The sequence below is a fragment of the Portunus trituberculatus genome, chromosome 35, assembly GCF_017591435.1.
Source record: "Portunus trituberculatus isolate SZX2019 chromosome 35, ASM1759143v1, whole genome shotgun sequence".
NCBI lineage: Eukaryota > Metazoa > Arthropoda > Malacostraca > Decapoda > Portunidae > Portunus > Portunus trituberculatus.
The window spans coordinates 15,835,410-15,848,425 of NC_059289.1; the positions used below are offsets into that span (position 1 = coordinate 15,835,410).

The 13,016-nt window shown below is 38.0% G+C and overlaps 1 protein-coding gene across 6 annotated transcripts in view; it reads right to left on the bottom strand.

The window, feature by feature from the left end:
* LOC123513203 (dnaJ homolog subfamily C member 13-like) overlaps window positions 1-13,016 on the bottom strand; it is a 40,764-nt gene that overhangs the window by 17,810 nt on the left and 9,938 nt on the right. For 4 of the 6 annotated variants that reach the window (XM_045270193.1, XM_045270189.1, XM_045270192.1 and 1 more), the window contains exons 7-25: window positions 12,974-13,016; window positions 12,505-12,754; window positions 12,057-12,229; window positions 11,012-11,219; window positions 10,509-10,688; window positions 10,150-10,380; window positions 9,579-9,776; window positions 8,924-9,010; window positions 4,269-4,451; window positions 3,965-4,072; window positions 3,632-3,741; window positions 3,284-3,491; window positions 2,891-3,070; window positions 2,481-2,642; window positions 2,057-2,260; window positions 1,529-1,693; window positions 937-1,068; window positions 526-750; window positions 129-320 (exon numbers count right to left, since the gene is read on the bottom strand). The exon at window positions 12,974-13,016 is cut by the window's right edge and continues 209 nt beyond it. In XM_045270193.1, the coding sequence (XP_045126128.1) occupies window positions 129-320; window positions 526-750; window positions 937-1,068; window positions 1,529-1,693; window positions 2,057-2,260; window positions 2,481-2,642; window positions 2,891-3,070; window positions 3,284-3,491; window positions 3,632-3,741; window positions 3,965-4,072; window positions 4,269-4,451; window positions 8,924-9,010; window positions 9,579-9,776; window positions 10,150-10,380; window positions 10,509-10,688; window positions 11,012-11,219; window positions 12,057-12,229; window positions 12,505-12,754; window positions 12,974-13,016 (3,239 nt within the window). The remainder of the gene's footprint in view (window positions 1-128; window positions 321-525; window positions 751-936; window positions 1,069-1,528; window positions 1,694-2,056; window positions 2,261-2,480; window positions 2,643-2,890; window positions 3,071-3,283; window positions 3,492-3,631; window positions 3,742-3,964; window positions 4,073-4,268; window positions 4,452-8,923; window positions 9,011-9,578; window positions 9,777-10,149; window positions 10,381-10,508; window positions 10,689-11,011; window positions 11,220-12,056; window positions 12,230-12,504; window positions 12,755-12,973) is intronic. The other 2 variants (XM_045270195.1, XM_045270194.1) reach the window with 1 other exon arrangement.

Consider the following 13,016-nt stretch of genomic DNA (forward strand, 5'->3'; position numbering starts at 1 on the left):
GAATGAAGAATCTCTGAACCCTCTTACGCTTGTATATTTTGCTTCACAAGTATGAGTTATAGTGTACTACATGAGTCGATGGTTACACACATTGTCATAAAATACCACTAGTAAGAAAACTATCCTACCCTTCCATCAGGATTTTTATCAGGATGGTACTTCTGGGCCAGCCTGAAGTAAGCTTTACGGATTTTGGCATCATCATGACGTATATCCTGCTCCAGTCCAAGCTCTTGGTAAGCATCCTCAACAGTAATGGAAGATGGCTGCTTCTCCACCTCAGTCTGCCAAGCTGCCAAAACTCGCTTCAGCAGAGCCACCTGTAAAGGAGGAAAATGTGTAATAACTTCATTTCTCATCAGAACTGAGTCTTTCTTTCAAATGGAGCATGTTAGATTTTATGGCTTCAGCTGGTTGGCTGTCAGTTAGTTGAAACTAAGCTGAGGGATTTTAGTTTAGTACATAAGCTGAAGATTTTCCAATAAAACAACATGCATAAACAGAAAATAGAGGACTTAAACTCACAGGATCTTTAATGGGCCAATCTGGGAAGCGTTCAACATCACACAAGTGCTTTAGATAGTAAATATCACAGAAGAGTTCATACTGCAGCTGCGGATAGATTATGTGAGGAATAGCACAGTACTGATACAGTGCTCGAGTGTTGCTCATCAAGCGTGGGGTGAAGTCTGCCAGGTGAGAGGCCAGCTTTTCAATCATGTGACGACGCATCTCATTGCTCCAAATGACCTGCAAGCAATGAACAACCAAACATTGGTTTAGAAGTCATGAATCATCAACTGAATGCAAGGTGTATGTCAACCAATCTATTCTGAAATCACAATATAATGTTTATAACCAGTGATTGATGGTCAATGCTAATATGTGTCTGTATTGTAAAAATTCTGAACAAATATGCACATAAAAAGTGATTACCTCTGGAGTATCAAATTCACCCAAGAAGATCTCAGCAAACTTCTCAGCTCCATAATTCTCTAGATAACACACCATGGCTTCAGGGAGGATCTGACCCAGAATGCTCTGCTGCATGATGTCTCCACCAGTATTCTGTAAAACAATTGCACCTTAACAAATTTCTTGCTGACAATAAAATCCATATCCTTTTCTGTAAAACATCCCTATTATTTTTTTTTTACTTGTAATGTATCAAAGAGACTGGAGAGAGAGAGAGAGAGAGAGAGAGAGAGAGAGAGAGAGAGAGAGAGAGAGAGAGAGAGAGAGAGAAACTTGCTTATTGTGTAATTACTGAAAAGGAACAGGAGAAAAATATGCACAAACTCTTGCATTTGCTAAGTGGACAAAAAGGCTGCAGGAGAGGGGAAGCCAAAAAATTGAAACATGTCTTGTTAAGCACTTTAAAATTTACATCATCCTTTCTACTTCTATTCTTCAAATTTTCTTACATAAACTTTTTTTTTCATATTTCAGGTCTCAAATCTAGATCTTCATCAAGGCACATAACCTGTGAGAAATCTTGTAAGTAGTACTGAGCAGCTAGACTACTCACCTCCTCAGCTCTAAAGGACTGTTGCATGTGAGACATGTGCAAGAAGCGGCCAATGGGAAGCACATTGGAGCCCATGTACATGAGGATGAAGTAAAACACTCCTGAGGTGTAAACTGTGGACATCTGTGGGTTGTCTTGCATGATCTCAGTCAAGAGAGTTGATACCTATTATAAGAGGAGGAAATTAGGTTACATTTCAAGCTGATTTCATATACATAAATATACAGACAGGTCCTCCCCCTGTATACAATTAGATTGTTCCTGAAAATCTAATTGCAGAGTAAAAAATCATATAATGAAATTAAGATTAAATATGGAAAAAATAACAATGTGTTCCAAGATCTTAAAATATGTACCCTCCAAAACCCATAAAAACCATGAAATATCAAATGAAAATGCAGTAAACTCCGCATAAGTCGGACCAATTGAGGGAAGAACAATCCGAGTTATTCAAAATCTACTTTAGGTTATATCCAGTTGTTAAAGATGAGGCATGTAACCAAACAGTGACAGGCATTGCATATTCACCTTCTCCACCAACACAGGATCAAACGTGAGTAACAACTGGACGATGTGGGGAAGAGAGACGGCATCTGAGAGTAGCCTCTTGATGCGGGGCAATGGGCGGATGACGGCTCCATCATCTGTGCGTGAGGGGAAGTACTTGCACGTGGTGATGAGCATGTTCAGCACCAGGGTGGCCAGGTCGCTCTCGGTCATCACTGCAGTTCCCTGGAGTGACACATTCATTTACCATAAGCTTCATCAAAATTTTTCCTTTTCTAGTTAAGCATCATAACACAAAATAAATAATAAATAGATAAAAACAACTTTAACAGACTAACAAATTTCATGGCAGTTCAGCATCATATTCATACTTTCATGTTGATATAATTTAGAGCCAAATTTATTTCAGGTATGATGTAGGATACAAATAACTCCTGTGCCTCACTGTGGCTGCCAGGGACCACTTCAGCTGGGGAATGTTGGTGAGGGGATGCCAGCCATCCATGCCTTGGGCCCAGCACAGTGTCTTGGGTGTCAGGGTCCCACTGGTCCAACAGTCCTTCAGCTCCTTGAAACTGAAAGGTCCAGCACGCTCCTTGTTAGAACCCTGAAAACATGCAAGGCCAAAATTAGGTCAATGGCTTTGATTATATATATATATATATATATATATATATATATATATATATATATATATATATATATATATATATATATATATATATATATATGATTAAAATATTCATATCAATTAGCATATAAGAAGCATTAACCAACAACACATGAATAAGCAAACATCAAGTTAATTACAATTGAGTTCAAGACACTCCCATAAAGTCAGTGCAAGCTTCTGACCTGATAGTACCACTCCTTCTCTGAATCCCTGGCCATGTCTGGGGATGCTTCTATCACATTGGTTTGTGTCGGTGTGACAGCACGGCTCACATGGAGATGAGCTAATGTTAGGAGGTCCACCAGGATGCGAACACCCCCTGCCTCCACCATCTCACGTACATTTCTTTTCTCTAATATCAACTGTAAGTACGTATGGTTATGCTGAAAATACATCTTAAGATTCTTAATTAACTGAACATTTATCATTAGAAAACAACAACAAAAAATGTATGTATGTATGTATATATATATATATATATATATATATATATATATATATATATATATATATATATATATATATATATATATATATATATATATATAATAAATAAATAAAATTAATAATCTTACCTTGTTTAGGAATAGCAGTAACCTGTCCCTCTCCAACTTGTCACAAGTACGAGCCAACATGGTCACAATATACCGTGTGTCATTAAACTGACCAATATCCTTGTGATGCAGGCCATACACTAGAGTCATAGCCTGTAGACACAGGCACTTCATGGCCACTTTTGGAGTCAGCAGGAATCGATGATACAGGTCGTTGAAGAACTCGTGTCTGACAGGAAAGGAGCCAATTACAATACATCCTTGGGAGCCATTCCAGTGATACCTATGACCAGTGCAACTCAACACACCACATTCGGTCTCATGATGAGAGGTAAACGTGCTGCAGATCAACGGGGGATAATATCTTACGATTTTCTGATCGGTGATTCCTCTTGGGCTGTGCTGTTTTCCTGCTCTAGAAGGATCCTGAGGTAATAGTCTCCAATCTTAATTTCATCCTTCAGGGATTGATAACTAACCTGTTGTAAAATCATATGGCTTAGTACAAAACTGAAAAGAACAAAATTTACCACACAACCATCATTCTTGATAAACAAAAATTGTCTGAAAGAACAAAACTACAAACAGAAAACTGAAAAATGTTCTTAGCTTATTATAATTACAAGCAACATTAGTTTTCTTTTCCAGATCTCAAACTTCAAGTGAACTTAACAAGTTATAATGTTAAACAGAAGAGTGTACCTCAAATTCCTGATGATTCCAGGCCACCACCATGGCACCTCGCACATCCCTATCCTCAGTGAAGGCTCGCATCTCACCTTCTAGTGCCACCCTCAGCTCTTCCCTTGTCTGGAGAAAGAAAGCAACTTTCACTTCCATCTGGATAAAGTACAACTGTTAACAGGAATATTCATGAATAATAAAGAATAAATACAGTTATACAGACTTGTTCATCCATAAATGTATCATATCTACTGATAACAGAAGACCAGTGACTTAAAGCAATTTCTTTCCTTTAATTATTATGTCTACATTCATAGCTCACCTTGTAGTTCCAAATCAGGTTTGGAAGAGCATGGTCTACATTGAACTTGTAATAGAAGAGAGGCCAATTAGCAGTTGATTTGAGTTTCTCTCTTCTCTTCCTTAAAACGAGAGGTCGTTCTCGGAACTTTTCTTCCACTGACTTTTCCTTTTTCATTCTTGACCTCCAGTGTTGTAGTGCAACCTGGAATATTATTCCTATGTAAAAGCTCCATTATTACTTACAAAAAAATTGCAAAAGCATCTCCTTCCTCCTCCAACATCATTAATTTCAATCAACAAATTTCACTAAAGGATAACAAGCTGCAAGTTTAATGAGAGTGAAAACTAGTAAGCTCAGACATAATATACAAATCTTTTCATTTATACATAATTATTATAACTTTCTTAACCCCTTCAATACGGTGACACCTATGTAGGCGTCATGAAGCCCCAGTAGCATATACGGTGACGCCTAAGTAGGCATCATATTTCTTTTCTAAGCTTTCTTCAGTTCAGTTGTCCCGTATAGTGTGTTGGATACCAACTACACATGCCGTATGCTGTCATTGAAATCCTAGTGCTCCTCCCACCATCCTTGTCTCCACCAATCACTAAAGATAAGCTACATGCATCCCACCTTGTGTCTAAAATTACCCAATGGCATAGACTGTTCCCATCTCTCTCTCTCTCTCTCTCTCTCTCTCTCTCTCTCTCTCCTCTCCCCCCATCTCCCTTCCCTCCATCCCCCTCTCCCTCTCGAAAGATAAGTTACATGCCTTGTAACATTCGTGAAAACACACACACACACACACACACACACACACACACACACACACACACACACACACACACACACACACACACACACACACACACACACACACACACACACACACACACACACACAAAAACAACAAATTTTCTAATCTCTCTCTCTCTCCTCCCTTCGTTTCCCTCTCCTTCCTCCCTCCCCTCTTCCTCTCGAAGATAAGCTACATGCGTCCCGCTTGTGTCTAAAATATTAGCAAATGTCACTCTCTCTCTCTTTCTCCGAAGAGAGAAGCGTCCACTTTCCTCTTCGAAGGCGATATAGTGACTAAAAAATAGCAGCATAATACACAAAGACGACAAGTATGACAAGCTTGCACGAGTTTCCCGCGCTTGGGCGCGCAGCACTACCACCCGTATATCATACAGGCGGGCTTTTTTAACATCCAGCGCGAAGGGGTTAAAAGCAGTTCAATAATCAAATTATCATATAATAAAATCTTAAAGTTGGCATAAAACTGATGCACAATTTTAGGCATTTTTACACATACACCTTTAGCAAGCTTGAGGTTTTCTTATAAGAGTATCATAAACAAGCTGGATTTCATAGCATTACTAAAAATAAATAAATATAATAAAATCACATGCATATACCTATTGTGCAAGACATATAAAGCTTATGAGTATTGCTGAATGGTAATTCCTTTGAAGTTCTATTAATAACAAAATGTTATTCAAGAGGTTTAGCATATTGCAGTGAAATTGTTTCTATCAAGCAACGTAATTCAATTATAATTCCAGAACATAATATAGTTAAAATTTACAAGATATGATGAACATTGGGATATGTGAGTATAACATTCAATGACAGAGGCTTATGTTAGTGGAAGGCATTTCAATTCCTCTTGGTTACTGTGTTAGAGTGACAGATTTTTGGGGTATTTCAAGGCCTAAATATTTTTGTGAAGTGATGCTGTTAGTAAATACATTTTTGCTTATTGGAACTTCTAGTATCAAACAAATTTTGAATTAAACACAGTGTCCATGTATATTGATACCAACAAAGGTTAAATAAAAGGATGGAGATAAACCATTAAAGTATGGCAAATTACATTCATAATTCTACTAATGATATCAATCAGAAAATCATCAGTTAAGATTGTGCTCTTCACATTGTTCAAATTATTCTCTGGAACTGGTAAAACATTGATTTTATCTTCTGAAGCTTTTTTCAAAAGATGTGACAAGATATAGTGCCTTGTATTGATGATCCAAGTGTATGACAAATCCCAGTCTAACATATAGATATCTACAACACTAATCCAATAAACTTTTCATTCAGAGCTACTCATACAATGGGAAGAACACTCTCATGACAAAGTCACAAAGAACAAATCACTACTACATATCAAGCTTGGAAAAGACATGGAAAATTGCTTAAAAAAAGGGAGTTGCAAAAAACATAACTTACCCAGTCCTAGGTGAGCAGAAAAAAAATGTTTTTAGTATGGATTTCAAAATTAAGTAGTTGTTTTTTTGTCACCACATTGTTATTTGTAACAACATAAGCTAACTATCTAAAGAAAAAAATAGAATTTATCAATTTTCTCTTAAAACAAATCTCAACATTCAATTTTACATTTACTCTCTTCCCTTCACCCATGCATACTAATCCTTTCACTTACTCACCTTCATTTTTCTAGTATACTAGTCTGCTTTATTTCCCCATTTCACTTGTTATACTCACAGCATCTACTTCATTCATATAAAAGCATAGCAATTCAATTCTCCCTTGTTTTCAGAACACCCACTCCATTCTATGATGCACTTGAAAAAGTACCACTCATAGAGTATTTCTTCTCCCATACAATTCTAAGAGAACCTTTCTAATATACTCCAATGCTTCTCATACATTCCATTCACACAACATGCATCTCTCAGATAACTTAATTCAATTGCCTGTATGTTAAACTTTTGATGCTCATTCCAAGTCTTAAGACTATGCTCTAATGTGATGCTTACTTTCAAGACTTCATGCTTATTTCTGTTGGTAGCACTGTACTACCAAGTAATTGCAACTTCATGCTTAATATCTTTGTTCATCACATATTCTGAATTTTCTACAGCAGTCCTCTCTTGCAACATTTTGAAGTCAGTTACTAAGCTTTCTATCTTGCAAAAGCATTACTCTATTTTTGCCCCACATTTATTTTTGGTTTCTGCCTCAAGCAGTAACTATTTACTTAACCTGCAGTTCCTCTAAATTATCAGCAATTAACAAGTACCATATTGAAGTTTAACTGTTTTCATCTATTTTTACATATGAGGTAACATGTAAATAAATGAATACATAAATAAACAAATAAAATAAATAGATAAAAAAAATGAGACATTGTGCAGCACACCAACCAGTCTCCTGACTGGTGTCATTCTCTGAACTTTAGTACTTGAGCTGTGCCACAGGAAATGTTCTGATCATGTTCACAAAGGTATAGTATATATAACAATTTCATCATGAACTGCAGACTAGAAGAGAGAACATTATACAATTCTTTATCAAATTTGACAAATCTACAACACACCTTTGATACAGTTGTGTATGACAATGAAGCAAAGAGTCATGCAAGATGCTTCAAATGACATGTAATCTTCAAGAGCAGCAGAACATCACAGGGAGATGACAACAGACCAGGATGATCTTTCATAAGCTAAAACCCAAAAAATTTGGAAACAAATTCGGGGATCATTGGTGATTCATTAAGGACAATGCTGCCATTGTCAAAGTGGCAGACAGAGAGGTGTAAACACTCCTCATGTTCATTTCAATATGCACTCCATTATTGCTAAGTTTGTGGCCAGGCTTCTGACTTCTGAACACCAGATCAAAGTCTGTCCTAAAAGTACACTGAATTACCCAACCTTCATGTCGCTAGCCACATTTTGAGCCTTCTAACTTTTTTTATTCTTCCCAAAGAAGCTGTAGCTGAAGGGACACCATGTAGACAGTACAATGGAAATTCCAAGCAAACTATAAACAATGACACTTAGAGAACAAGACTTTCATGATGTATTGCAACAGTAGCAACAATACTGGGAGTACTACTTGTAATGCTGTTCAAAGGGAAAATTTTGGAGGGGATGGTGCCCATATAAATCAAGTACTTTCTCATCTATAGATAAAGTACTTCTTTATATCTAGCTATAGTCTCACAACTTTTAGATACTACTTGTACATGTGTAGTTCAGACACTAACAACCTCTGCTTTGCACAGTGGAATCAAAAGCTTTCCATCTCATAGACTACTCCCCTCTAACTAACAGCTTTCCTCCTCTAATTGTCACAATGTCATACTTCTTACTAACTTCTACTCTTGTTCCCATGGTTACTCTTTCTCTGAACTTGCTAACTGCATGTCTCCACCCTCCTTCCAATAACATCCCAGTACAATCTGTACTACTAACTATTATTACCTTTACTCTCTTGTCTCTTTACTGAGAAACTATGGAACTACATATTTGTTTATTTTTCCTTCTCCCTACAACCTGAACTATTTCAAAAGATGAGCATCAGATCATTTCAGAAATTGTACCACCCATCTCTCTCTCTCTCTCTCTCTCTCTCTCTCTCTCTCTCTCACACACACACACACAAACACACATACACACACACACAAGAAGTCTACTTGTCACCATATTCCCTGTACTACATCATATACTGTTTTATGCAGTGTACACAAAAGAAAAAAAAAAAAAACTAATTCATCAAGAAAACTCATAATAGAGATAATAAGCTTTGATTTTACTTAGGTATGAGTGATGCAAGTTGTAGCAGAACAGGATAGATAAGCAGGCCAACACCAGAACCATCACCATCTTCCCCTCCACCACCTCCATCACTGTACTCACATCAACGTGTTTCTCCAGATATGCCTCGTAGTAAGCCTCTATGTGTCTGGCCCCTACTTGCAATTGTCTTTCCACAGTCTCTATTTTCTGTGCAGTCAAATAGAGTATGATAATGTGGCAAGGAAGTTAATTTATTATTAGAGGAAAATAATATGAAATGGTCATTCCACAAGAGGAACAAAGAGATGGTGAAAAGTATAAAACAGGACCCCTCTAACCCATAAGTATATACAACATCCTTATTAGAATCATGAATCAATAAATAAAGAGAACAAATCACAGAATATCTTCAATTAGAGATACACTAAGAAATAAATTATTTTCTGAATGTGATGCATCATTCTAACAACTATGTTTAAACTAAGTGCCAGTTAAATCTCATCCCTCCTATATTTCTTTCTATCTTTACAAGAATCAAAAGTGAAAGGAAAAATATCAATTGATCTGAATAAAAAAATTCTAATTAAAATCCCAACAAAATAAATAGGGATGGCAAAACAATCCAGTAAAATTGAAAACACAAGATACACCAGGACAAATGAAAGGCTGAAATGGACTGGAGGAGTCTGAACTTATGGGACAACAATGACAGTATACAAATCACAGGTTGTGAAAGTGTATATACAAATTTGTACATAATGTGGTTACTACTCACATCCATGTGTTTCTCCATTAGATGTTCCACCTTCTTCACCGAGGTCTTGTATGCCCGGTCAAGTGTGTCAAGCACTTGGTTCTTCTTGTTCCTCTCATCTTCCTCTGCTATCTTCAAGTTGTCTCGAATGTTGAGGCGGTCTATGTCATCTAGAGGGACCGTATCCTTACTGTCAAGGAAGGCTAGCAGTCCTGAAGGCTTTGGAAAAGCAGAAAGGTAAAACCCATCTATAATTGATTATTCAGTATTGATGTATGGACATATGCAGCTCAATGTTATTCCAGCTTATATGTGAAGCTACCCAATATCTGCACTACATTCATTTCATCCAAAATGTTAATGAAAGCAACAAATAATTTTGGGATGTAGGTGTTCATACTTAGAACAGCACTAATTCACCATATTACAGTATACTTCATGTTATCAACCATATGTCTCATTCTTCACTGCATAGGAGATTAATACAGCATGCAGCAGAAACAACAACAAGAATATTGGTTTTCATTAACAATATGGTACAAAACAATCAATGACATGATGAACACTTCCTAAAGGCAACAGAAGGATTTACCACAGTCCGTTCTAAAAGCTCAGTGGCAAGTCTGTTCTCTGCTGCCCAGAGTGCCACAAGGCTGCGGGACAGCTGTCGGTGGGTGAGGAGCCGGCCATCTGCAGTCTGTGTGAAGAGAGCTGTGTACAGGTGATGAGGGAGAGCACCCTCAGTCAGGGCCAGCTGCTGCATGCGTGAAGGGATGTCATTTTCTCCTTCCTCTATCACAGCTTTTAGGATTAATCCTGCTCCCTGAGAAAAGGAAAGACACAATTAAAGTGACATGTAATAGCAATAAAATAATCTTGTATTACAGTTTGCACTAAACATGTCAAGATTTAATAGCAAGATGTATAGTGAAAATAAGATTATTCTCTTACTTTGACAATGGCAAGTGATGGGTGCTGGAAGAGTCTGTACAAGGACCTGCCATTGTCAGCCACCATTTCCAGCAGGCGGTCAAAATGAGAACCATCTGTTGTCTCACTATAAGGCGCACAGAGGGCAAAGGTTAAGAAGTCCAGCATGGCAGAAACTACAAGTGCCCCTGTTCCGTGGGTCTGTGGATTAAGGAAATGCCATGTTTAAGATTCCTTTGCTGTAATCAACTGATGAGGAGCCAATGAATCATCTTACCTTGTACTCACATTCCTACAACTGAAACTCACAAGACATTCTCCCTTACAAAATAAACCTAGTAATATGGGGCAACTAATGCAGCAAATCATTCTTCACACTGCAAATTTGTAGAGAGAGAGAGAGAGAGAGAGAGAGAGAGAGAGAGAGAGAGAGAGAGAGAGAGAGAGAGAGAGAGAGAGAGAGAGAGAGAGAGAGAGAGAGAGAGAGAGTCACCCAGTACAGTAACTTCCTCAGATGCACTCACCACATGATACACCCACGTCTCCAGCAGCTTCTCCTGGAACTTTGAAGATGCCAGGAGGGAGGCCTTGTTGAGCTGCTCCTGTTTGAGATCTGGGTGGTCATGCATTGGCTGCATAATGGCACACAGCATGTCCAGTGCAGCATGGTTGATTCCATCATTATTCCTCATTAGTGCCTTCACCACCTTCACTCCAACTTTTTCTCGGAACCTGTTTACAATAAGATAGATGTTTTATACTGGTTCATTCAAGAAAACTGACCATTTGTTCTTCTGCCATACAACACGTGATGTCATTGCTCTACAATTTGTGACACATCAAATCCTTTACCAAACTTTTTCATATGAATACAACCACTTACAAAATCATGATCTTCCGACATATGATTTCTGATGTTGCAATACAAAATACTAAAAAAATATGTAACATTCAATTTACATAGGAGCAGATGTGTGTTCTGCTGTTAAAGATATCAAGTTGCTGCATAGTGCTGTCCCTCCTTTCCCATATTTCTAACTTGTGGTTTTTCAACAATGAGTTTTAAGAAGAGACTAATTTGTATAAGATAGATTTTTATATCTATTTCAAATCCGAGGTTGTGGAGTGCACTTTTAATGAAACCTTTGTGGAGTGGTATGAAAAAATGGCAAGAAAGGCTTCTATGCTTCCAACTAGAAAAGACTGGCCACATGACATGAGCTTAATCAGCAGCATGATTTGCTGACTTTTCATTTAGTGGCCCTTTAATTTTTTTGGACACACTAATGAACATTCTAGAAGTTTTGCAAAATGTTCTGGTACCTACTTCCATCTTAACAGCATTTTAAAATAGCTTCATAAATAACTGAAATTATTTTCTTCAAATACAATTTGAGTGTGCTCATCATTTGACAGACACAATAAATTATAATCCTACTTGATTCCCTTCTTTTTGAGTCACTTCCCAAAGTGTATTAAACAAAAAAGTAAGCATATTTTTTAGGTTAATAAAAAAAAATATTATTAGAAGTATAACCACCAAATTACAAATAATTTAGGAACACTCACCCAGACAAGGAGGTTAGGCAGGCAAACCCAGCTTTGGAAGCAACTAATCTCCTGAGAGCATGGAACTGTGCCTCCACCTCCTCTGCCGGCAGGGTAGCTTGGTCCCCCTCTCGGATCACCAAGGATCCAATGCCGCCTGTGATCAGCCTCTCTTTGTTCTCAGCGAAGAAACCCTGCATGGAGATAGGCTGGATGTAAAATCAATCACAACATACCACAGGCCAATAACTGGATGGTTATGAGGGGATTTCACAGCTGCTTGCTTGTATTAAGATCATTAAATGTCACCTAACCAAGGATGTGTGTGTGTGGGTGTGTGCTTTATTTGAAAGAAATACTATTTGATGTTTAAAACAGTGCTTCTTACAAAGATGATACAAACAGCTGTATGTACTGTAGGTAGTACAGGCAAAGAATAAACAATGAACTCAAACTGTGCTCAACTCACCTCTGCAGTGACAGCATGGAGAAGGCCTGAATAAGACACATTAGCATTAAATCTCTCCACAGCCTCCATGAATGTCCATCCTGGTGGAGGCTGCTGCAGGAACTTTAGGTGCATGGACTCCACCTCCTCATCCACAGGAACCTCCAGTGGACCCAAACGACGACCACGTGCAGTGGGTGTCATGCGTACGTGCACATCAAGATTACCCGAGGCACGCACACCATCGATGAGGGAAGCAAGTAGGGAGTCTCTGTGAGGCAGTGAATGAGAATGTATTTATAGTGAGATGTAGTGTAGTGAAAGTTAGAGATTATATACTGGGCCAAAGTCTAAGAGAGCACAGGACTGACTGATGACACTGCCATTCTCCTTCCTAAGAAAAAAGCAATACAAAGATGCCGAGATCAGACAAGGGAGAAGAAATTGTTCAGAAGTTATTCAAGACAAACAAATAAGCTCCTGGTCTTACCTGTCTGAGGAGGTATAGCTCCTGTTTCCTCCTCTCACATACT